General features: G+C 41.5%; 2 protein-coding genes across 6 annotated transcripts in view; one reads left to right on the top strand and one right to left on the bottom strand.

Moving 5' to 3' along the window:
* Nucleotides 1–211: 211 nt before the first annotated feature.
* On the top strand, nt 212–7911 carry FKBP11 (FKBP prolyl isomerase 11). 2 transcript variants are annotated; one of them, XM_081937663.1, is made up of 6 exons: nt 212–423; nt 844–909; nt 3901–3988; nt 5689–5722; nt 7190–7260; nt 7672–7911. In XM_081937663.1, exons 1-6 carry the CDS (start codon nt 301–303, stop codon nt 7887–7889), a joined length of 600 nt encoding a protein of 199 aa, XP_081793789.1. In that variant the 5' UTR covers nt 212–300; the 3' UTR covers nt 7890–7911. The 2 variants fall into 2 exon arrangements, with proteins under 2 accessions (XP_081793789.1, XP_081793790.1); XM_081937664.1 differs by lacking the exons at nt 212–423; nt 844–909 and adding an exon at nt 3262–3404.
* Nucleotides 7912–9309: 1398 nt separating this feature from the next.
* The window catches only part of DRC2 (dynein regulatory complex subunit 2), a 43347-nt gene continuing 26358 nt past the window's right edge, over nt 9310–26298 (bottom strand). For 3 of the 4 annotated variants that reach the window (XM_081937636.1, XM_081937639.1, XM_081937638.1), the window contains 8 exons: nt 20997–21135; nt 19642–19809; nt 18249–18418; nt 18004–18142; nt 16409–16606; nt 14591–14809; nt 10351–10503; nt 9310–9628 (listed from right to left, as the gene is read on the bottom strand). In XM_081937636.1, the coding sequence (XP_081793762.1) occupies nt 9314–9628; nt 10351–10503; nt 14591–14809; nt 16409–16606; nt 18004–18142; nt 18249–18418; nt 19642–19809; nt 20997–21135 (1501 nt within the window). In that variant the 3' untranslated portion in view covers nt 9310–9313. Of the gene's footprint in view, nt 9629–10350; nt 10504–14590; nt 14810–16408; nt 16607–18003; nt 18143–18248; nt 18419–19641; nt 19810–20996; nt 21136–22563; nt 22631–26298 lie in introns of those variants that run through there. The other variant, XM_081937637.1, reaches the window with a different exon arrangement.

Raw genomic sequence — 26298 nt, forward strand, 5'->3', positions numbered from 1 at the left:
CGTTAAATCCATTCCACTTTCAGGATCCACAGGTACTATCGATCAGTCGCGAAGGGCCCGATCGCTGCATCGGACCATTTCTTGGATGGAGGTAGGGTGCAAGGCCCCGGTCTCCCCTCTCGCTCCCGCTTGCTAGGAGGGCTCCCGCTTGCTCTCTCTCTTGCTCTCCTCCCTCTGGGGCGGGGAAGAGGGCAACAAGGGGCGGCGCCAGGAGGCACCCTTAGCCTTGAGGTATAAGCCCGGGTAATAGTTGCTGGTTCTTTCTTTTGCCCACCCGAGCCGCTTCCGTCTCCCCTAGCTATGTTACTTCGGCTCCGTGTCAGCCTCTCCTTCCTCCTCCTCCTCCTGAGCTGTGGGGCGAGAGGCCAGGAGCAGGAGAGCAAAAGCGAAACTCCGCTCCAGACGCTGCAGATTGAAACCCTGGTAAGTGCGCGTGGGCACATCTGGCTTGGGAGGAACCGATGTGCCGTTCGCTCCTGCCGCCGCCGCTGCTCCGCTACTTGCGGGGAAGAGCCGGCACGCCTCGCCTCCTCCGGCTGCTTTTAAATGACAGCTGGAGGCGAGAGGATGCAGGACTCTAGGCGCTCCCTCACGTACTAATGCTTCGCCTCGCGGGCGAATTGGGGAGGGCGAAAGGAGAATAACAACACCCTCTCGGGACGGAGCGTCTCTGCGCGCGCGTCTCTCCAGGGCGAAAGCTGCTGTCCCCGCGAAGGCTTAACCCGCATTGCTCTCAACCGAGGAGAGAGAGGAAGGATGAGCTACAGCTGGCCGCCGCCCCCTCCCTCATCTTCCCCGCGTCTCTCACTTCTCCAACCCCCCCTCTTTTTCCCCTTTCCACAGGTGGCATCCCCTGAAGGCTGCACGGAGCGCTCGGCGACAGGAGACACTCTGGCTATCCACTACACAGTGAGTAAAGCGAGGGGGGGAGGGAGGGGGGAGGGAGGCGCATCGCCGGGAAGCAAAGCAAAGCCGCACGAACACGTCAGCACAGCCTCCTCCTGCTGGGTGGAAGGGGGGGAGCTGGGGGGGGGGGCTTTCCCTACACGGGTGGGCGGAGTTTGCGAAGGCTCCACCTCCTATTTTCGGAAACACAAATCGAGATAGAGGAGGAAGTCTCGGAAAATCTACTGTAGAGTTTCCTGTGAGATGCCCAGCGCCGGCTGGGAGGAGCGTTGGGAGGTTTTAAGGGAGTGTCCTTCCAATCGCGTTGCGTAGGGGGTGGAGGCAGAGATGGACTGAGGCTTATTTCGTGGCCCGCTTAAACTGCGGAAGTTTTGGAAGGCAAATGCCCAAGGCGTAAGAGACGTGGTGACTGAGCTTGTCGATCAGAAAGGTCGGCAGTTTGGCGGTTCGAATCTCTAGCCATGTAACGGAGTGAGCTCACGTTACTTGTCCCAACTTCTGCCAACCTAGTAGTTCGAAAGCAGGTAAAAACGCAAGTAGAAAAATAGGAACCACTTTGGTGGGAAGGTAACAACGTTTGGCGTTTGAGACATCTTATAGTGCTAGCTCTTCGGCCTTGAAACGGAGATGAGCACTGCCCCCTAGAGTCGGGAATGACTAGCACATATGTGCGAGGGGAACCTTTACCTTTATGCCCAACGCGTAGCAGCTATAGTGTGAGAATCATATTCCGTAGGTTTCTATATTGCCTTACCCCCGTGAAATAGAAAGGGGGATGTGTGATCCACCAACTTATGTGTGACACCTGCCACCATCTCTATTTTATTTTGATCTATTTTAGATCGTTGAATTTATTGGCTGGGGGGTGGTCCCCTTAAGAGGAAACGGGCTCTCCTTCATTGAGTGTGTTCAGTTCATTTATTTTACTACAGGAGATCTTTGACTTACTACAGTTCGTTTAGTCACCGTTCCAAGTTATAACAGCACTGAAAAAAATGACATGATGAGTTTTCACATGACCATTGTAGCAGCCGCATGGTCAAGTTGTGATCAAAATTCAGACACTTGGCAACTGACTCATATTTATGACTGTTGCAGTGTATGTGTGGGGGGGGTTGTCACATGATCCCCTTTTGCAACTTTCTGACAAGTAAAGTCAATGAGGAAGCCAGATTCACTTAACACAGGGGTGTCCGAACTTGGGAACTTTAAGACTTGTGGACTTCAACTCCCAGAATTCCCCAGCCAGTTGAAGTCCACAAGTCTTAAAGTTCCCAAGTTTGGACACCCCTGAGTTAACAGTTTGACTAATTTAACTACAGTGATTCACTTAACAACTGTGGCAAGAATGATTGTAAAATGGGGCAAACATTTAAATTTTGGGCTCCATTGTGGTCGTAAGTCGAGGACTACTTGTAGAGGGCTTGAATTTGAACAACCTAGCTTGGAAATGGAAATGAGCACTGCCCCCTAGAGTCAGACATAACTGGACAGGAGAAACCTTTACTTTTACCTGTTTAATTTGTATTCCTGCATAAGCCAGGATAGGACATGGCCCAAGTTACTCCTTGAACGTTTTAATTCTAGGAACGTAGTAACATCCAATAAGACAGTGTTTTTCAAATAGCCATTCCTTCGCAGCCCAACTCACCTCACAGGGTTTTTTGTGAGAAAAACAGTAGGAAGAATATTGGTATGTTTGCCTCTTGAGTGGGGAAAAAAGGGCAGGATAAAAAAATAATACGAGACTTTCAGCTCCCAGAATTCCCCAATAGAATGTACCTGGGATGTGAAATCCACACATCTTAAAGCTGCCAAATTTGAAAAGCACTGTGCAGTAGCTTTCTCAGCTACTGCACAGTGCTCATGAAACATCTCCTTCATGCAGTGTGGATAAACCTGTGTCTCCAAATGTTTTAGCCAAGATTGATGGAAGTAGCTGTTGGGATGGGATGTGGTGAGGCGTCTATACTACTAATGCAAAAGAGCTATGTCAGTTAAAGGCACAGAGGCAGGTGTAAAGTAGGCAAATGGATGAAAAGGATATGAAAGCAAATGGATGAAATAGGAAAGCCTCTGCTCTGGGAAGGCAGGAAGCCCATCTTGTCAAGAGTCCAGTAGCACAGGCCTTGCCCACATCTTTTGTTTTATGCAATTATGTAAAGAGGCCTGGTAACCTCTAGTTTAAATTGCTGTAATTCTTTATGAGTGGAGATACTTGAAGCTAATGTGGAAACTCTTGGTTAGTACAAACTGTAATCACTTTCGCCACAACTAGTCAGAGTATATTGCATATCCTTGGACTTGGTTTTATTTTGAAGCAATTTATTTTATTTTTTATCACTTGTTACCCAGAGATCTACAGAGTAAGAGTTGAAATCATCTTCAGATACTTTATCCTAACAGGAAAATATGCAGTTCACTCCTCTGGGGCCTCCTATCTTTGTGCCCCGAGCCAAACTGAGATAGTGATCCAAGTATCAGTAAGTTTAAAAAAGGTAATTTTTGCTCAGAACAGCATCATAACCAGCTCTCTTAGTATGTCTAATCATCTTCTGAAAGAAAGGGAGCATGATTTACTTCCGTGAGAATTAGTCATTCATAAATTGATTATATACTGTAATTTTGAATATGAATAAAAATAACTATTCTGAATTATCCTGAATTATTACGGTAGTTGCAGGAACTGCTGTTATGAAAAAGACATCCCTGTGACTAAAGAGGAAAAACGGCTTCTCCTAAAATGGTTCCCCATGTTTGCATGCAGTACTTTTGTTTTGAAGTATAATAGAAAATTAAATTGACCTACGTGAAATTGCTGTCCATCCTTTTTTATCATGGGACATAATGATATTTCATTTCTTGCAAAGTTACAGGTTTCAGCATTTTCTTTTGATTTAAAACAAAAATTTTTTTGCATAGGGCAATTGCTAATTGTCATTTGATGTTATAAATATGCAAACATACCCTCAATTTAAGGAATATTTTTAACAGGGTATTCTTGAAGATGGCCGTGTTATTGATACCTCACTCTCCCGTGATCCACTGCAAGTGGAATTGGGCAAAAGACAAGTCATCCCAGGTAGACCTCTGTTCTTTATCATAAGATGCTTAGTTTAACTGAGGAACACACCAAGGAAAGCAGTAGGGAGAAAAAAAATCTGTGTTCACAAACTTTGGTCAAAGAAACATACTTGTTTCTTCACTAAATAAGTATTTTCTCACTATGCCACTGTTCCTATTTTACAGTTGCCACAAAAGTAGAGTTTGAGACTCTTCTCACTTGTATGTGGCTATGGCACAAACATGTTCAACCAGCTTCTTTTTCCTGCTGTGTCCTCATGAAATTTGACTTCATCATTTGACCCCAAATTATATCTGAGAACTTTCAGTCATCTTTAGCTTGTACCATTAGTGGTGGTTTCCTCCCTTATCTTCCCAACATAGCGTTTGCTCTGGACACATGCTTTACAATCTGACATGCTTTACTGATTGTTGAAGTGGTGCACTCAGTTGTCTTTTGGACATGGGATTAGCTCGAATTATCTTGTTAATGCAGATATGTTCCTTTGGACATGGGATTAGCTTGAATTATCTTGTTAATGCAGATATGTTCCTTTGGACATGGGATTAGCTCGAATTATCTTGTTAATGCAGATATGTTCCTTCCCTTCAGCACGCTCATGATGACAGTATGGAGCTGCATGGTGAAGTGGAGAGAGGGAGAAGACTATATCTCTGTTGTTTCCAACCCTTTTAAATATTGTTCAGGCTGCTTTTGGACACGGGGTTAACACTCTTTTGGAATATCAAAAGGAATGGAGCCTGACTGTTGCTTAAGTCTTCCATTGAACAGTATCCATGCAAAATACTTGTACTAAAACAGAGCAAGTTTTGACAAATGGCTAAATTTCTTGCTCTAGCCAGCAGGCAAAACTCATCTTCTCCCCAACTCCATCCAAATGTTATGCTGATAATGGATGCTTTCCTGGTGACTGCTGATGTTTGGTAGGAAAGACCTGGAAACAAAGCCAAGGGTATCCACCAGTTCTTTTTCCTTAAAGTGTTCTGTATGACTTGAGTTAGGACAGCAACATTTGCTGACATCTTGCCTGTGGCAGGATAGAGGCTGACAAGGAGTTAACACATATTTCACTGGTATCTTTTTTATGATACCTAAAGGATTGATGGAAACCACTTGGCCGTGAAGAAGACCCAAACTCAACATGCATCCCACTGTAGAAGGATAGATGCTAGTTGAAGATTAAAACAAATCTTTAGCGATAAAAGCATTAGATCAACCTTCCTAATGCCGCAACCCTTTAATACAGTTCTTCATGTTGTGGTGACCCCCAACCATAAAATTATGTTTTGTTTTCCATATTTTTTTGAAAATATGTGTTTTCCGATGGCCTTAGGGTCATTCGACCCCCAAAGGGGTCCCGACCCACAGGTTGAGAACCACTGCATTAGATCCTGCAACCTAGTATAGTGCTTTCAGTTAGAAGACTTCCAGCACTAACTACAGTAGTCATCTGTGGGATTGTGTAAGATTGTGATTTGCATGCTCTATTATATATGCCATTCTTTTTTTCCTAGGCTCCCAACTTTATTTTCTGCCTGTTTATTATTTTTTTGGTTTGATAGATTAATCTCAACCTGTGTTCTGGCAACCAAACAGAGATTTATCATGAACAGCTCTTCATAAAAGATCTGAATGTTCTAGGGTGTATGGGGGACAGAAAGGCTTCTAATTAAGTTCTTTTTTTCCTCCCAATTCAGGTTTAGAACAGGGTCTGCTGAATATGTGTGTTGGGTAAGTAACTCCCAGTAACTGGAAACCTTCATAGGTAGTTGCTATACTCTGGTCAAACCTGTGGCCTTCTTTGTTTTAAATTCTGTTCATTCTCTGTGAAAAGGCAAGGAAGGCTGCAGTTTCCAAGCGACACAAAAAATACTGTCTGCATTCAGAGATATTTTTCTTATTTGCTTATTCAGACCACCATAGAAAAACCCTGGCCCTTTCAATATAATGCTGCAGTTGCTAGCATGCCTTACTAGAGATTGTATTGCTAGAAGTTATGGGACATGGAATTGAACATCTGAAAAAGAATATAGCCCCCATCCTTGTGATTATATAGAGATGGGCATCAAAGAGGAGCTGCTGCTAAAAAGGCAGTGGTCAATAGAGAAGGGAAAGAGCTGGAAAAGTGTTTGCAAGAACAAGCATAATAAAACAAAGATTGTACCAAGAGTAATAGGCACCTTCTGTGTCATCCCAAACCATCTGGAGCACCACTTGAATACCATCAGCATTGACAAAATCACCATCAGTCAATTGCAGGAAGCAACTATATTTGGGGCAGCTTACATCCTGCAGCAGTGCCTTTAACAAACAACACCTGGCTATCCCAGGTTTTTGGGAAAGACTCATTAGGTGGATAAAAATCCCAAATCCAGTCTAAACATCTGACAGCTGTATGATCAACCAGAATATTTTAACAACATGCTGCTCAACAACTCTGGATTGCTCACATTTATTAATCAAATTATAGGAAAATCGATAAAAAAATAAAGTAAAAGATGGCAAGCACAAAGAAGTAAGGGGTTTCACTTGCCAAAGATAAAAATTTGGGGGACAACAGGGGCTGCCTTCAAGTCAATCTTGACTCTTGGTGACAGAAAATCCTGCAGTTTTCTTGCTAAGATTTCAAAAGTGGTTTGCCATTGCCCCCTTTCTAGAGCTGAGAGAGAGAGGCTGGCCTAAATTGGCTTTGTACCTAAAAGATGGATTACAACTAAGAATCTCCTCACAATTTCTAGCCTGATGCTTGAAGATTAAGATTAACAAACTGGAATATGTGCAGAGGAAAATGAAACAATGTTGCTTGGAGGACAAAATGTAATTGAAAAAAATCTCATTTAGTTTTCTTTCACACCTTAATGCAAGCCCTCACCAATTCATTCTGTTCTTATCTTAACATTCAAAAGTGCTCTAGGCCTTAATTTCAAAAATTCAAATAAAAAAATTGTGTTCCAGTTATGTAAATGTCACTCCACACATGAAAATAGGTAATCTGGTCAGAAAAACTGGTCCAGCATGTCTGCCCAGTTTTACCAGGACTTCCCCTCTCCTCAAGGACATAGCTTGTTTTGCTAAAGGCTGCAATGCTTATTCTAGCTTAGAGGTGATCAGTTGGCAAAATCCCACTGAAACCAAGAACCTTGTGCACCTGTATCTTATCAGTACCCACCTGGCCTTTACTCATTTTTTTCCCGGCAGGGAGAAACGAAGAATCATTATCCCTCCTCACCTGGCATATGGCAAGCGAGGTTCCCCACCAGCTATACCAGGTAGGATTCGGTTACCAGCAATTATTTAATGGCCAGTCAGCCTACTGGAGCAGGAGGTAGCCAGATATTTAGCACTGTATGGACAAGGATGTCTAGTCCTGTTGTTTTGTAATGTTGATTGGACATGCTATCTAACTGGGCCAGGAAAAAGAGACTGGAAAGGAATTGACTGGGGGCATTTAGGAAGTAATATTGTAAAGCCACATCTGTGCTGCAGGGAAGGACTTAAGAAAAAAGGGTTATAAAACTGTGGTGAAGAGGAAATGCACAAAAGGATAACTCAGGAGTATGCATGCAAACATATTAACTCAAAAATACTTCTAGGTAAACTTCTAGGTTTAGTTTGCCTTGTGGAACATGGTATTATGTAGGATCTTCTAGGTATGTTTCACAGATTTTATCTCTTTCCAGATAATGCTGTTCTGCAATTTGAAGTTGAATTAATCCAGCTCTCCAGAGCCAATTACTGGCAGAAGTTGTCCAACGACATACTCCCCTTGCTGAGCTTTGGGCTTGTCCCAGCCCTGCTGGGACTGATTGGTTACTATCTCTACAAAAAAGCCCAGATGCCCCGAATATCTAAGAAGAAACTCAAGGAAGAGAAGAAAAACAAGGCCAAAAAGAAATAAAGTTGTTCTTTATCTTTTTCAACATTGTTTCCCAGTGGAATCAGGGGTGGGTTCCTGTACTGGTTGGTACCGGTTTGCTTTGCGTGCGCATCCGCCACTCATTGCTTGCGCATGCGCAGTTGACTGTAATTTGTTCTGCGCATGCGCAGAAACATGCCAGCAATGGCAGAAGAGACCGGGGAACTGCTTCGGGGGCATGGCCAGCCTGGGTCACTGCCAGTTCTGCGACCCAGGCCAAATCACCACTATCAGTTCAGCCGAACCCAGAGCAACCATCTTTGAGTGGAATGTGTGTGTAGGGGAGGAGTGCTCACACTGTTTCCCACACGTACACAGTATCTAAACAACTTAGACATAACTCTTGCACAAAAGGCCAAGGATGGGGAATTAGTTCCCATCATTGCATGAACTTCATTGTATTGCCCTTTAGATGTGAGATCGCAACTACTTCCTTCTAGCCAATGAGCTTCTAAGACGACTCTGGATTCATGAAGGCTGATCTAATAGTTTGCACAAGATTTAATCATGTAAGTGGCACAGAAGAGTGGTTTTGAATGTTTTTGCATACTTGACTTAAATATGTTAATTTAAGAAGTCACTGTATGGAGTTTATATAGGGTGTCTATTAATCATATGCCTTTATAGTATAGGTTTTACTTAAACATTCATACTAAAGATAGCTAAAATAGGAGAATGCTTTACAAATCCTCAGGTACATTTAATAAGTGCCTGAGAATGATAGGAATTTGTCCAGTGGACTTAAATGGTATCAAGTAGCTTAACCCCAATTATAGTCCAAACTTACACTGGTCTAATGGCCATTCCATCTCCCAAGAAATAAGAACGTATAAGGATATAAAGATAGTGAGAGATTAATACTACTGCCTTGTAACAGACAATTACATTATATCAATTACATTGATATAAATCAAGCATAAGTTTGTAAGATAGACAAAAGACCTTGGAATAAATATCTTAGTGGCTCACAGGCTGTGTGTTCTGGTTGCAAAGGTGTCAAAATAATGTCCTTGTTGGGTTTTCTTTAGTAGCTTAGTAGAGTTTCCATTCATGGAGTATTTCACGTTTTTGAAAGAGGAATTTTAAACATAGTGTATAACAGATTTGACAGGCAAAAGAGGGTATGGTAAAGGGAAAAAAAGCTTTATTAAATGCCCAGTCTGCAAAGGCACAGAGACAGATGTGTTTCCAAGTTTACATATAGGCATGGGGCATATCTTCAGCTTCCATTGTACAGGTCTCTGGATTGGCTTGACCATGGAAGAAAAAGCCACAAGACACATCAGTTACCATTTAATGGCAGTTTGGGGGAAATTTTCTAAAAAGGTCCCAGCATAGACTGCAACTAGAATGGGCTGGCTCTTCTTTGTGCCCAACAGCTGTGTTAACACAATAGAAAAACCAATTCAGAGGATATGTGAAACTTCATGGGCTGCCTCTATAATATTATAGATGGGCCGCTTGGCTTGGGACCCTCTGACAGGTGCTGCCTGAGACCCATCTGAGACAGTTGTAGGTTGATTAATTATCATCAGAGGATTGACCTGGCTCAGGACTTCATCATTCACTGAGATACCATCCAAGTACTGCTTGAGGAGATGCCTCAACTTAAAATTGTCTTGCATCAGTACAGCTTTCGTCCGCTCTAGTGAGAGCTGCTCCAACCTCACCTTGTTGTATCTTTGCCAAAAGCGTTCCAGACCCACGTAGTCCAGCATCATCTATAAAATGTTGAAAAGCCTGGATTGGTTGCAAGGAACTACATCGCAACTTTTGAGTGTTCAAGACCCTGCTTACATAAAACCCCCAGCTTCATGTCTGCTGTGTGAAACATGCAATTCCCAAGCCAATTCTAAATTGGGAGATCCTTATGGGAAATATACAGCCACTAGAAAGATGATAAAGACCAGTTCCCTTAGGTGGGTAACAGCCCAATACCAAAATGAAAAGCCCCACTTCAGATAAATTTGCTCTTGCAGAGGGGAAAGCAAAATGCTAGAATGTTAAAAGGCCAGAGGCAAATTCTGAGCAAATATTAGAGAGTCAATCTGCACCAAATACCAATCAGATCATATGAATCAGTTTTTCCCTATGAAAAGCAGATTCAAAGGTAATTGAGGATCAGGAGAGGGTGAGGCTTAATGGTTTTTTCCCCCTTTTGCTAAGTTTCCCCCCCCCCCTTTTGCTAAGGTTTCAAGGAAAATCCCTCCGAGCAGCTGGTGCCAAACTCAGAAAAATAAACCCTCCTAACTTCAACGAGTCCTTGCCTCAATCTTATCATCCCTCCTGGGAGAGGCACAGTAAATGCCAACTGATAAACCCTGAAGATACAGATTAATTTTAATATACAGATTATTCCAAACAATAAACCAAGGAAATATTTCTTCCATTTGGCAACAAAGAAGAAATGTATCCCACCCATTTCTGAATTCAGACAATTCACCTGAGCAAGTGGCTCGACTGGTTTTTCCAAAGCCAACTTATCAACTGCTTTCTGTTCTTCCCAGTTTAGGGAGTTCTGGTAAAATGGTAGCACCTTCTCCTCCTCCGACTCCAGCCTACGGCACATTTCAGCCAGGCGCAGAATTATCTCTGCCTGCAAAAACAGGAAAAAAGTGACGATGCGGTTTTTGCTAGGTTTTTTGGCACAGTATATTTAGAAAGTGCTGGAGCTTAAGAGAATCAGTGCAAGTACCGGTACTCCTTGACCCATTTTATGATGTTTTCAGGTGGGTGTTCAGCAAACGTGACAGTTGCAAAGTAAATGCCATAGTTGTTAAGCAAACCAATGGTTGGCTGTGAGATTTTGCCAAAAAACTGGAAATGCTGGTTTTCAGCAAGACTGTCATGTGACCAAGGGCCACTGCAAACAGCCATAAATGCAGTCATGTTGCCAAGCGCACAAAATTTGGTCATGATGGTGACCACAAAGGGTGCCCAACTGTCAAGAATTTTGAATCAGATTCTAAGTTCCCTTTTTTTGATCAGTTGTAACTCTGAATCATCACCAAGCAACCAGTTGTAAGTCAAGGACTATCTGTAATGTAGTATTAAATTAGGAATTATAATTCCTAGGTTTCTCTTGGCATCGTATCATCTGTCTATTTATCTATGTTCTCTTTCTCTCTCCTAGAATGTTCAAGAAGACTGACAATAGTTACCAAAATATAAAACAAAGTTCAAACAACAACTAATATTAATAGAGACTCCAGTTTGTGCAGTGCTTAAGGCACCAGGCTAGAAACTGGAAGACCATGAGTTCTAGTCCCATCTTCGGTACAAAGATGGCTTGGTGACCTTGTGCCAGTCACTATCTCTCAGCCCTAGGAAGAAAACAATGGCAACTACTTCTGAAAATCTTGCCAGGAAAACTGCAGGAATTAGTCCAGGCAGTCATCAGGAGTCAATGGTGAAGCTAAATGCATGACATTATTGATAATTAAATGACTACTTCCAAAGAAAGGCCTTGAATTCTTTTTTAAAGATTCAGAATAAATAAATAAATAAATATTTATTTCTTAGCCGCACCCTCTCCCGAAGGACTCGGGGCGGCGTACAATGAAACATATGAAATAAATATGTGGACAAAACAAACATATAACAGAGACATATACCGAGACATACACAAGGAGGAGGTCGGCTGATGAATAAAAAACAATTAGAATACAGTGATTAAAAAACCCCTAAATAATTAAATATAATTAAAATACCCAATTAAAAACCCGTCAGGAGCGATATGGTTAGATCAAAGTTGAGCCAGGCCAGCTACTTGGAATAGGTGAAAACAGGTAGATTCCCTAGTGTAGGATCAATGCAAAAGAAGGCCCTTTCTCACAGACCCAACAAATGGACCTCTTAAAGTGGAGCATCTTTAAAGAGTCTTTTCGGCCAGCCAAAATTTCTGGGCTGGCTGATAACAAGATAAAAGTCCTCCAGATAGATTAAGCCATAAGCCAGTTTACATTTTAAAAGTTAAGGCAGTGTTTCCAATAATAACCGAAAGATGTTCATGACTAGGCTTTCAAAGCTGCTATATTTATGGTGGTTCAATTCCTCTTCATTCAAGCAGGGTAGGCTTTGGAAAGTTTGTTGTTGATGGGGTGTTATCTTTCTGGCTACCCTTCCATATCTGAAAGTAACTCCCAAGATGATGAAGACAAAATTAGACATTTGCACAACTTTCACACATTGATACATATTTTCCCTTACATGGAATTTTAAGGGTGCTAAATTGCTTATTTAAAGAGAACATATGTCAGTGTGATAAACAGATCTTTGGAAATGCATCCATCACAGAAGAACTTTTAAGTGGCAGCAGCTCCTTGGCAAGTAGAGAATATGTGACAGATTTTTGTGCTACATAATATCTGGAAAGGTTTTCAGACATTCAAGACAAACAGGAGATGTGCCAAAGTTGATTACCTACCTATCTCCCACTAAGATCCCATAAACTCTTATCAGGAATGATGAATGAAAATAGCCACATGCCCAAAATGTAACCAAGAACTAGTTTATTCCCTTTTCCCCTTTTGTACTTCAACTTGGCTGAGTGCCGTGTCTTTCATCCTGCATGATAAATTTTGCTGGGATTTTGGATGTTGGGAGAGGAATAATGGTTATTTTAATGGTTTCAGGTGTTAACAGTTTTTGTGGGAAATATTCCTGGGAGTCAGTGTGAAGTATTAGCAATATATAAATATTATAAGAAAGAACATTCAATAAAAGCCAAACACCATTGTTCTCCTAGTGCACAGGGCAGCCTCTGATCATTCTTGTATCCACATATAGTCCATTTTGTTTCTCTCTTGAACAAAAATAGCTTGGCGATCTCTTCTTTCCTGCAATGGCCTTGTAATATTGTTTTTGTCTCATTTTCATCCCATGAATAAGATAGCCTTAAATTTTCACAAGCTGCACTGACTAAGGGTATTTCTCCCCCTAGTCCAACGCTGCCCAAGGACAATCTCAAGGTATGTAAAATCTGACACGTTGTTGTCATCCTTACTTGGAAGAAAGGCAGATGATCAGTGATAGCAGGGAATAAGGTTAGAATAAATATTGGCAATGAGAACAGCAAATGCCACGCCAATGAGGCTTTCTGCTAACCCAAGGATGGATGGAGAATAGGGAAAGGTCCAAGATACTACTACTGGTATGTGTGTCTGTGTGTGTGTGTGTGTGTGTGTGTGCAGTGCTTATGAGTCACATACCTGGCATTCAGGAAGAGAAACCAGGAAAGAAAATTCTGACTGATTTCTTCTTACTTTGAAAACATCAGACACCTGGAATCTGAAAAATGGCTTTCACAAAATCAGGATCAACTCAGGCCAAGCAGATACAAGTAGTCCTTGACTTATTGGGCAATTGAGCCCAAAATTTCTGTTGCTAAGTGAAATGTGAATTTTGCTCATTTTACAATCTTTCTTGCCCTTGTGGCTAAGTGAATCAGTGCAGTTGATAAGTTAGTAACACGGTTGGTAAATGAATCTGGCTTCCCCATTGACTTTGCCTGTCAGAAGGTTGTAAAATCTGACCGGGTGACCCTGGGACACTGCAAGTCAGTTGCCATGCATCCGGATTCTGATCACATGACTATGGGGATGCTGCAATGGTCGTAAGTGTGAAAAACTGTCATAAGTTCCTTTTTTCAATGCCATTGTAAATTTGAACGGTCACTAAGTGAGCAGTTGTAAGTCAAGGACTGATTGTATTGTGTGGATAGGTTAAGCAGTTTTTAATATAATTAAGCCTAATTTTATTTCCCTCTCTTCTTTAGGAGCCTCTGTGTCATGGCCCCATTGGAGCCCAGTACAGAGGAGGAGTTGGAGTTGGAAGTGCGACCTTTGGACAGGGATGGCATGTCTCCCTTGGCACGTTTGGAGAGGTCAGGGGCTGAGGACGATGTTGTCCCCGGGCCCCTCAGTCATTGGGGAAGGTGGTCAACCAGACAGATAGCTGCCTGCCCTCACAGGCACCGGGGAGGATCGGCTGCTGACAGGCAGTGATGCTGATAGGCAGCACATCTCCTCTGATGAGGAACAGCTCCCTCCCCCACTCGATCCAAGGAGCCAGAAGAGTGTATGCAAGCTCAGAGAAGGGCTGTGAGGCTACTTGGGAGGAGGTCGCTCCACCCTTCCTCACAAAGAACACCCAGAGTACAGTAACTTAAGGAGAAGCCGTGGAGAGTTTAGTCTTCGGCAGGAACAATTGTTTGCTTTGGCTTACACTTCCCCCACCCCCCTTCAACTCATGCCTGTAGCTGTTTGCCTTGCCTTGCTTGGAGGATTGCTCTTTTGTCTTGGACGCTTGCCCTTGTTTCATGGGCTGCTTTGGGCCTTTTCTTCGCCTTGGACCTTTTCTTTGCCTTGAGGACTGCCACTGTCTTGTACCTGGACTCTACCTTGTTCACCAGACTAGGAACCCTGGTCCTTGCCCCTGTGATCGTGCGCCTACTCTGGGGACTTTATCTGTACTTATAGGGGCTGTTGTTTGCGGGACTAAGGGTGGCTGCCTTCAAGATAGCATGGAGCCTTACCAGTCGTTGGGAGGGCTGTTTGCTGGACCAATTGTTGAGATAAATGAAGGATTCTCTGGAGAGGCCTGCTTTGCCTTAACCACCTGGGTCATAACACTGCAAGGAAAGAAGTCTCAAACAAGAGTGGAGTAGTCTCCAAAGAGCTTACCTTTCCCACCACGTGTTCCAAGGCCTTGAGAGTGGCATTGCTTTCCTTCGTCAGCTTAGCCAGATTGTTACGGGCTTTAGCTCTTGCCCGATTCATCTGGCTCTTGAGCTTCTGCAGCTGTTTCAAAACCACTTCCTTCTCATCACGGACATGGCGATTTTGTTCTTCACTCTCCCTTGCGTGGACTGCAATCTTGTTCTTCAGACTGATAATGAGATCCTGGTGACCACAAAGGAGATATTTTCAGACTACAGAACATTCGTTGTAATGACAGAGAACAGAGAGGAGAAAAGCAAAGAAAGGGAACTGAGAGAGAAAGAGAACAAAGGATATTCTTACAAATTTGGCTACACTCTTTGGCTCCAATCCTGACCATTATTGCTTTGCCTACCACAGGAATGGGATCCCACCCACACCCACCCACACCCGGTAGTCCCCCGTCACATCCAAAATTCAGTCCTCGATTTAAAAGGAATGTTTTCTATGGCGCTATAATTGAAAAGTAGAGCAGCAGCTTGAAATGCAGCTAAATAGCAGTTTTAGACATGCTATCTACTGTTATTGTACATCAAAGAAATCCCAGGCGAATGCATTGTGGCTAATTTTAGGGCATGGATGCTGAGGATAAGAGATGTACCATGTGAGGAAAAAGAAAGGAAAAGTGATTTCCAGACCTCTCCCCCAATGGGATCTTGGGGGTATGTGGAAGCTGAAGAGCAGTTCATCAATAAGAAAACTCTGGACAAAAATCCTTGAAAAGTAGTTGCCCAATCAATACTGTAATTTAGGAAGTACTTTTGAATTCATGCAACGTGATAATGAGGTCCAGACAGTCATCTCATTGGAAATGCCTAGAACAGGAGTGTCAAACTAGATTTCACTGAGGGCCGCATCAGGGTTGTGTTTGATCTTGGGGGTGCATGGGGAGAGGGGCATGGCCAGAGTGGGCATAACCACCTTGATGTCACTCATGTCGGGGGCACCTGTGGTGGCCCAAGCACTCTATCAGTGAAATCAGGCTCCCGAGATCTGTTTTTGGCTGTAATGGCCTCCTGCAACCCTCTGCCAGTGAAAACGGAGCTCAGGAGGACTGTGTGGGGTCCTTGTAAGCTCCATTTTCGGCCGCAAAAGCCTCCTGCAGCCCTCTGCCGGCAAAAAAGGAGCTCAGGGGGAGGGAGGGCACCCCCTCGAGTTCCATTTACACGGGCAGAGGCACCACAGGCTAGTCCTTCCCTGTTTCCAGGGCAGGCCTGCAGGCCAGATATAAGCACCCTTGAGTTTGACACCCCTAGCCTAGAAGATGCCACAGAATCCTCCGCAATGTGTCAGGACAGAAGTACAAATGACAGTTAAACCCAGAAAGGGCTCCCTGAAGTTAGAAATGTGAAAATACAGGTAGTCCTCGACTTCCAACAGTTCATTTAGTGACCATTCAAAGTTACTATACTGAAAAAAGTGACTTACAACCATTTTTCACACTTACAACCATTGCAGTATCCCCATGGACATGTGATCAAAATTCAGATGCTTAGCAACTGGTTCCTACTTATGACCGCTGCTGTGTCCCAAGATCATGTGATCACCTTTTGCAATCTCCCATCAAGCAAAGTCAATGGGGAAGCCAGATTCATTTAACAAATGGATTACTGCACTGATTCACTTAACAACTATGGCAAGAATGGTCAAAAAATGGGGTGCAACCCGTTTAACAAATGTCTCACTTAATGACAGACTTGTTGGGCTCCATTGTGGTCGTAAGCTGAGGTCTACCTGTACAGCTGAAGCAATTTGTGTCACTCATTCGGGAAGAATCCTTACCTGAATCTTCTGCAATTTCTTCATCTGCATTTCTATCTCCCTGGTGCTCCTTTCATCCCTCAGCTTGAGACCTTCAAAAGCAAATTTACGATCCTCTGTTGCTTCGGTGTAGTTACGTAAAGCCAGTTGAAAGCGCTTCCACAGCTCTTCCACTTTCCCTTCCAACTGCATGCGAAGGTAATGTTTGTCCTCCAAATTCTGTAGGGAATGAAAATGGGTCAACACTCCCCCAATGCATTCCCTGCTAGCTTTAGATTTCTCCAACTACCTGTACTGTACTTTTTATCTGTTTGATCAAGTGACATTTCTCAAGGGAAAAAAATGACTTCCTTGCAGACACAAGAAAATATACTTGATTTGTTTGATTGCTTCGGGTCCTGTTAGCATAACCCTTATTCCTTGTGGATGCAGTTCAAAGTATTGGAAATAAGGACAGCATCCATAATGAGTTAATCAGTTTGGATTCCCAAGCTGCTAGCATATTTCATAGTCCCTCAACTTTAGCTCATGGCTCATGTTATACCCCGCGGTATCTAGAAGAGGAGAGAAAATAAAGGAAAGCAGAAATGGCTCCATATTTTATAATGCCTTGGTTCCCAAAACACACTAAGCCCTTTGGTTTTGGTTTGGCAAAGCTGTGCAAATTTGATCAACATAGTTTGTAGCATATGATTTTGTGTTGCATGAACCCTCCTAATAGTAGTCGTTTTCAATATATCACAGCTGCACAATGATATGAACCCAGTGAACAGACCCACAATCTTTAAACAGATTGTGCCCAGTTCAGCTACAGAATTCAACTATACATATCAGCTTGAAATAACAAAAGGATTATTGAGTTTCCTCCAAGTAGTTTGATTACAGAAGCCTGGTTCAACATCATATATTTTGTTTCACTGAATATGCCATAATCTTTATTTAACCGAATGTGTCATAATCAGCCAGGTTCACACTTTTTAAGCCAAAAAGTACAGTACTACCAGTATTGACACCAACTGGATTCATACAACACACTAAACTATAACCATGGAAACCACACCATAGCTTAGTTTAATGTATGAACCTAGCCAATGTGTCCTAGCCGGGTGTTTAATGTATCTTAACTGTGATGACAATGCACTGGAGAAAGAACAACCTATCAAAGAATATAGATTTGAGTATTAATAAGCAAAGAGACAACAAACACTGTAACTAGAATAGGTTGTGAGGTCTGATATCAAACACCTGACCTATTTAGAACTATGATAGGATGTCTTGGATTGATTACTGCCAAACAACTCCAAGTTCTTCCTACCAGTACTAGCATCTTCCTTTTAAAATCAACACACCAATATAAAACAAAAATATAATTCTCAGATAATACCCAATAAATTCATAACAAGAAAAAGAGAACATTTTCATAAGTAATGACTGCTCTATCAATATGTCATTACAGTTTGCTAAAGAAAAAATTGAGGGCTATACGATTGCTGAAACCTGCACGTAAAGATTTTTCCTGCAGATTCATCTGTCTGCTCTAAATTGTGATCAGATTTTCCCATTTAACAGCAAATTCAAAAATATCCAAAAGTTTGCTCCCTTATCTTAACTCACACCTTATTTTTGACATCATCTCGTGTACTTTGGAAATCAAGTCTGGCTTCATATTCATTTTCAGCAAAGTTCTGCTCCATCGCTAACAATACATCCTGGAGATAGAGACTCTCCTCCTCATGATGTTCTAAGATTAACTTCCTGGCAGAAATGGAAATGGTCCCATGAGCATCAAGAATTTCACAAATCAAGTCCCCTCATGACTATCTATCCCAACCCTATGTCCTTTCTTTTCTCATATCCATACCTCTCTGTGTCAAATTCCTTCTGCAATGCCCGCAGCTCTGTCTGGTAATCCTCTTCTAAGTAGCCCAGGCGGCAGTTCTGGAGTTTCAACAGTTGATCTATGTTGTGTAAGTGGCTACGCAAGGCGTGGGTGTACTGAGCTTCTGCTTCAGCTAGGTCTTTAGCAAGGGACTGGGAGACAGAGAAAACCATAAAATCAGGACAAAAGGTAGGTTTGAATCAACTATGGAAATCAGCATTAAAAAAATTAGAAATCTACAGTAGTCAGACCAATTATATCAGGCAGGCAAATGTATATAAAGCTATTGATTTTTTTTGTTCTCCATACTGATAATACTACTAAAGTAGTAGGAATACAAGCTACATCAGCTGCCAGTGTAGCTGGACATGTGGGAGGTTACCCACTAAAGCTGCAAAGATTTTGGAATTGTATTATTTTGAACAACCCTTCAGAGGACCCTTTTAAACCCATAAAGATGGGTTATGTTGACGGTCACCAGTTTTCTGAGGGTGGTCCCAAAGTGATGATATACTGACTTGTGCCTTGCTTCTTCCATGGCTTAATGTCTATGGAGATTCTCAATCATCCAGGTCATGGTTGTTCTTCAGGATTTTCTTGGGTTTTTTTCCTTGAAAATGTTTCGCTACTCATCCAAGAAACTTTTTCAGTTCTGACTTGAAGAAGCTTCTTGGATGAAGGAAAAAAAACCAAGAAAGTCCAGCTGCCTTTTGAAAAGCACCTTTGGGTCTTCCATGGCTTCTTCCTGAAGAGCATCACATTGGCTCCTGATGCTGAGCTTGTGCGGCAACTTCACACAACTGGAATGCTGCACTTCCTGTCCCATTTCTGTTTTCATAGAGAGGACCAAGCCTCATAATGAAACAATGCACTATGCAGCCTGGAATAACTGTGCATACTTTAAAACTAAACTTTAGACAGATGAGAGGGAACAATATTGCTGGTCTTCTGTGCTTGAGAATGTAGAGAACAAAAGCAAACTACTTTATTACCTATCTTGTTTTATGTGAGATAGTAAGCACTTCTATTTTTCAGAGAAGCTTCTTAAAGTTATGTCTGTATGTTTGCTAACACACTGTTATATTAATACATCTTGCCTTTCCTCACTATATACAATATGTGACAGTTTATCCCTGCAAGACGACTAAAATATATAAAAGAGATAAATACTGCACAAGATGATACCAACTGAGAACAATTTTTATTTAAATGTATATAATTTGTTTTCACAGCTCATACTCTTTTTGCATAATGCCATATAGCCAGAGAGTTTCACAAGTTGCTTTCTATACCTACCTGCCTTGCCTTTCTATAAGAGTATCCCCAATTGTTTGATACAGTCTTCTTCCATGGACTTTTAGAGATTGTTGCTCACCTTAATGACATTGTCTTTGCAATCCACAACACGTTCAAATGTCTGACTGAGAATCTCAATATCTTTACGTAGTTCCCTGGCCTTGACTTCACGGAGAACAGTGCGCCATTGCAAGTTGATCTTATGCAGATTCACTGAGCTGTTGTGTTCCTCCTTGGCCAATTTGTCCTGAAATGCAAGTCACAGCTTACAATGCAATTCCTCCAGAGTTTACTCCTGAATCAAGTAGTCAATGCAGGCAGTGGCTAAATATTAAATGATTCTGAAGATCAAAATGTCTTGAATATTTTTTCACTGAGAAAAATATGGGAAATGAAGCAATTAGGGCCATGCAAAATTCATAATGGAAACTGTTTTCATCAACTATCTACATTTGTTTGATTAGAGTTCTTGTACAAACTGAAGCAAGTATGCACTGAAATAATGTAAATATATATTTATTGGTTGTCATCCCAATACTGACTTAAAGATCTTCACTCAAAAAATTACAGGTGCCTAGTAGTTGAAGGGTGAAGTTCATTGCCATGTAAGCTGAAATGTGTTTATACAATGAAGATGTCTCCTAGCCTCTCCAGCCCTTTGCACCCTGCCCTTTAAAATCTGTTCCAAAGATTTCCCATCAAAGAGGAGTTTAAAGACATATCCGAAGCTGCCAGGGAAAAGTGAAAATAATCCCCCTCAGTGGAATTGTATCATCTTAACCATTGTTTTGAATGTTAGATATTATTCTGGGCCAAATATTATTCCACTGATTAAACATTTTAAGCTCCATGTGAATAAGTCTGGGAGTTTCCAGTAAATACTGACTAACGGCATTACCTACCCTTCCTTGTCTTATACCCATCCCTCTGAACCACTAGCCTATTCCCGATCATTTTTCAAATAGCAAATACATTCATTATTATACAATCACCTCTTATTCAATTCACCTCATTAATTTTAAACTCTGTCACAGGCTGATCAAAACATGAGGTCCAAAAATATATGTAAAAGATGTTGATATTATTTTATATTTAATGTGTTTGCATAAAACATTTCAGACTACAGGGTATTCTTCAATCATTTATTAATATTGCTTCTACTATTTTGTGATTCATGCTATTCACATTTGAAAGCCATGCTCTGCTTCAATGGTAACATAAAGAGAATGTTGACACATGACTTTTGATTTTGAGCAAGTTTGTATATATCTGATACAAATACTATGTCTATATTATAAAGTTATCGTTCACATTTGATAGAATGCAGCATATTTTGCTGGTCCAACAGTCCTCTCCTTAGAGCAGAGTACGTCTCACTTATTTTTGGCTTCATTGTAGCATGGTGTTCTTTAACTTTTGAGTACCAAGTAGTACCTTTAGAAATTGGATCAACATGTCCTCCTTCTTCTTACTCATTTCCTCCTCAGCCAGCAGCTTTTGTTGCATCATAAGCAACCGTTCTTCTTCAGTGAGTACAGCCCGTTTGGCTCCCTTCTTTTTCGGCATGTTTATACTTAGAAAATGGAGAGATTTGTCAGAAGAAAGACCCAATTTTCCAATATATTGGCATATAGATGTATTAAGTTGCATGCCTATTATATTTTCTGATTTGGACATATCCTGTCTAAAGATTATGTAAATTGTTAAGCTAACACTTCTGGAAAGTTCTAAATTGAGAAATCCCATTTTAAGCTAAGAGATACAATTCTGACTGCTAAAACAAGCTGCTATTTACATCTCTAAATTAAATGGTTATATTGCTCATTCCTTTAATCCTGTCTGCTTACCATTCTTTATACATAATTATCCTCACTTTCTTCTAAAATATTTAGACATAGTATATTATTTTTCCCGTCCCACCCTTTCACCCTCATAACCCTGTGAGGAGGTTCAGGCTGAGAAACAGAAAGTCTACCATGTGCTTTGCAGATGAGCTGGGATTTGAAGTCGTTTCCCAAATGCTCAGTTGCATCCTGTACGAACTACTGTAACACAATTTAACTTGAACATATTAGAAGCATCAGCTGATCAGGGATGTTTGGCCAAATTATTGAATGGAACCAGTTTTAGGAGCTGTGACTCTACAGTAGTTGCTTCTTTGAGTGTCACTATGCTCCTTTCTATAACTCAAAATTCTGCTGATGATTGATAAGAAATGGATACTTGAAATATCACGTTCTCTGTACAATGATCCCAAATTTTACAACTGGAATTCTCTTGGTCCTAATGCTATCAGAAGCAGTTTAAAGGAGAATAGAAAATAATTCCTTCTGAATGGATGGTTCACATTTTGAACTTCCCTACCAAAGAAATACAATTTGATGTTCTCCTTCCTCCTCTTCCAATAGTAGGCAAATATGTTTTTATTTAGGCAGATGTGTTAACATTAAAGTTAATTATCTGTCAATTTGGTCTTAATGTGGCTGTATACTGTGTCTTTATATTAACAGGATTTTAATTGGCCAATTCATTTGTCTAGATTTCCCTTCATTTTTATAGTGTTCAATACACTTAGCGCCTCTTTTAGGAGAAAAAAGTGTGCAAATTCAATAATTTGGTTGTTAGGCGAATCTCGCTCCCCCACATTGATTTTCCCTGTTAGGAAGGATCCCATGATCTTGGGACACAGCAATGGTCATAAGTATGAACCAGATGCCAAGTAGCTGAATTTTGATCCCACCTATGCTGCAAAGGTGGTGAGTGTGAAAAGCGGTCATAAGTCACCTTTCCCAGGACCGTTGTAAGTTTGAAGGGTCGTTAAACGAACTTAATAAGGGCTACCTGTAGATATTCAGAGCAAACAAAACTGTTTTATACATGTGGTTTTTTTTTCAAAAATTCCCTTTCGGTCATCATCCCATAATAGGAATTGACTCTCGATCACCGTCACACAGATACACACGCGCGCAAGCCCAAGATTTCCCTACGAATTGACACCGACCTTTCCACCAAAAGAGCCTGATCGTGTATTATTTATTCCGGCCCTCCCGTTCTTCTTCTTCTCCTCCTCCTCCTCCTCCTCCTCCTCCTCTCCTCCTCCTCCTCGACCCACTGCCTCCCTCTCTGCGAGCGGGTCGCTTGCTCCAAGCCGAGTCTTCCCGGTCTCCTAGCAACGGCCTCTTTCCCGGAGACGCACCGGGGAGACGTTCCAGCGCCACAGCGCCCCCTAGTCGGGCTTGTCCAGGAGGACGGCCTTAGAGTGCCCTGCGCCCTGCTGGTATAGTGTACAAAGCCCCGGGGAAGGAAGGACGAAGCGGAAGCGACGCATAAGAAATTGAGGGAGACCGGAGAGGCTGCAGCCACCTCCCCAGGGAAAACCAGGCCTTTCCAGGAAACATATTTGGAAATTTTGAACGGTTCATTCTTTGAGTAGGCTTGTGATATTCCCCCCCACCCGGTTGAACTCCCTTTAACAAAAGTTGGGCCAAGAGAGTCCACTGGTACCGGATGGGTAATACATTTAAATAAGTAAAAAGTAGACTGTATGTATTAATGAAGTCTATATCTCGCTTTTGTACAGAAGCTCAAGATTGTTTCTCCACCAGATTATTATCATTTAAATTTTTATTAACCAAAGTATAAAATACAAAGGGAACAGAAAAGGCATTTCTTAGTTTTACAGAGGATGGAAATTATTGGGAGTCATCTACTGATCAGCACTGCAACTGCCTCTGTTGTGACTCAAAATCTACCTGGAAGTTAATCCTTGAAACCCACAATTCTAAATGCTGGTATTTTGAGGTTTGCTTCTGTTTTTTTTTTCTTCTTGGCAAAGGGGGACATATGAAATCTACTTAGTCTGAGCCTTAGCAAAGGAAAATAAAATTGGGGTTGAAAATTGATTCCTGCTGCCAAATAGAGCCAGTTAACATATGTGCTCCTATAGATATTCCCCTGAGATATTTGAATGCTTGCTTCAGTATTTAACAGCAATGTCCTGGTCTGAAGATGAGAGAGTTTCAGTTGCCATGGCAACAGCGCTTGGTAGTCAACTTATTCAGATATAACCTGGACCTCCTTAGGAAGCTGCAGTCTAAATATAGCCAAGGAGCCCCCTTTTAATTTTAGGTCATCTTCTACATTTCCAGTGGAAAGGGAGCAAAATACACAGTACAGAAGAGGAAGCGCAGTAGGGATGAAAAGAGTCACGACTAAAATCTTTTGAGGAATAATCCCTGTAAAATATTAAACCAGATCAGCATTTCTGTGTTGAGCTCAGTCTGGGTGAACAGGGGTTTCATTGCTACGATGAAAATCCAGTAATCATCCCAAATAATTAAGGCCCAAATTTACAGTGCAGGGCACACATTTGATCCGTTTTTCTCCTTCAGACACGTGATCTGAAGCTAGAAGCTAGTATTGCATCACAATCATGACGTATTCTCAGGACTTTGAGATTCATGGCTATCATGAATCTCTACCAGATGGTCTACAGTTGTGGGTCCAGCTGGTTGCCTCAATTTGTTGGGGAGTTTCCGAGCAGTTTGTCAGGCAGCTTAGTTGGGTGACTAGGCAAACTTTAGTACATGGAGGTGATGAAGGTGCTTGCCAAGATTATTTCTAACCTACTTAGGAAAACCAGACGAGGTTTCTCAGTGGAAGACATGATCCCCAAGTAGATGTGTATTAATACCTGGCTACTTTTCGATTTGTTAGGAAGCAATAAGAATCCTACACTATAAGCAAATTAGTCCACCCCAGCCTCAAATTTTAAGAAGTACACATGAAGATGTTTCTATTCCACAAACTATTATTGAAAGTGTTATAAATACTCAGGCGGAGGATGTCAGGGGTCTAGAATGGAAAGCGAAAAGGAGATGGCATTGAGAGATTCTTTCCCTCACACACACACACAGACCTATGAAACACAATCAGTGAAGTTAGATCTCTCTTCCTCTCCATCTCTCTCTCTCTCTCTCTCTGATGTTTTGCATTTAACTTCATTTTATATTCCTGGTTTCCTCTTCTTTAATCTGGAAGAACAATTGTTCCACAGGTGCTTTCCCCCAAAAAATTGGCCTTTCTTGGCTTTTTTCTTTGAAAACCTTTGACCTTTCATCCAAGAGGCATCTTCAGGAACACAAAGACAGTGCCTGGTTCTTGCTCTTTCAACAGGGATAGGACTGCGGGAATAATGAAAAAGCTGGGTTATCCACCAGCCAGGGATCATATTAACCACTCTCTGGACAGAACATCTCGCCACCTTCATTGCCAAATTTGAAGAATGGAATGAAATCTGAAACAACTATATCTTAAGATGGCTTCATTTTTATTTGATTTAATATGGGAGACAAACAAATATGAACTAGTGAAGGTGGCTCTGTTATTTTTAATATCCCTTCAACTATCATTCTTTGCTTTAGATTGGTTTTTGTATATTTTAGTATTTTAACTCTTTGGTATGCTGCCCAAATCGCTCAGTTGTGAGATGGGCAGCTATATAAATTGGTATAAAAGCACTAGGCTAGAAAACGGGTGATCTTGACTTCAGGTTCTGCTTTAGGCATGAGGGCCAGCTGGGTGAAAATAAGAAGAAGGTTGGTATATCAACCTCTTTGAATTATTTGTAAAAATAATAAGGGAGAGATACAAATAAATAAAAGAAGAAGCTGATTGCCTCACCACAATGTCCTTTTCTATGAATCTTGAAAAGTTTTTCCATTTTCTTTATCCTTCAAGCATCCTTTGGGGGCATTTTCAAAGAATAAGAGTTCAAAAATTTTACAGTGTTCAAATGACAAAAAGCATCCCACCGTTACTAATAACCGCAGAAGAACTGTTTCTTTAGAATTTCAAAAATACAAGTGGGAAAACTGAATTATGATAAGCTAAAATGTAGTGAGTTTCAGAAAAGGCTTTACAGGAACATAGTCAAATGAACCCTAGCAGAATCTAGATACTGATGGTTCCTCTATTCCTAAAAGAACAAGGTCTAAGAAGAGCGAAGTACTGTTGGTTAAAAAAGAAAAGAAAGAAACCATTTTGCACATCCCAGTTTGGGGGGGAAAGGTTTTTTCTCCTTGCAACAGCTTTCTGTACTACATGAAATTAAAAATAAAATGCACATATGTGTTTCCTGATTTACTTTTGCAGGGGAGGGCACTTCTTTAAATAGTGGGGTTTGATATGAATTCATTTGCTTCAAATGGATTGCCAGTGCCAAAGATTGGACAAATAGACTCCCTTCTTTTCAGCTCTCAGAACAATCTTATCAACATTGCCTCGGAGAAGTAAGAAAGGAAGTTAAACAGCTCATTGGACTTATTCTGAAAGTGTTATATTCCCGCTTACAATATCACCCGGCCTTGTTAATAAAACTACAAACAAATCTTACCTGCTCTTTTTCTCCAGCCCCAGAATATCTCTAAATGAAATACCACAAGGTGGCAGCCCTTTCAACTAGTTGCTATTAGTCCGAGGATGTGTCCTGATGAACACAGAGGCAGTTCTGTTGAGGACCATCATATTCAATAGAACTTCCATCAACCTTTCCCTTTCTTCCGCCTGCCAGATATATTGAGACCCAGATATATTTGGAGGCTACCAAATTGGGGAAGACTAAATTAAACGTTTCCCAACATTTCCAAACCACCAGTTTAAACGTTAAATCTCATCTGAAGAGGATTAATTCGTATGTTCCATCAACTTCTTGAGCTGCCAACAGATAATTGATAGA

Source organism: Natrix helvetica, assembly GCF_964273705.1.
Source record: "Natrix helvetica genome assembly, chromosome: 1".
Taxonomy (NCBI): Eukaryota; Metazoa; Chordata; class Lepidosauria; order Squamata; family Natricidae; genus Natrix; species Natrix helvetica.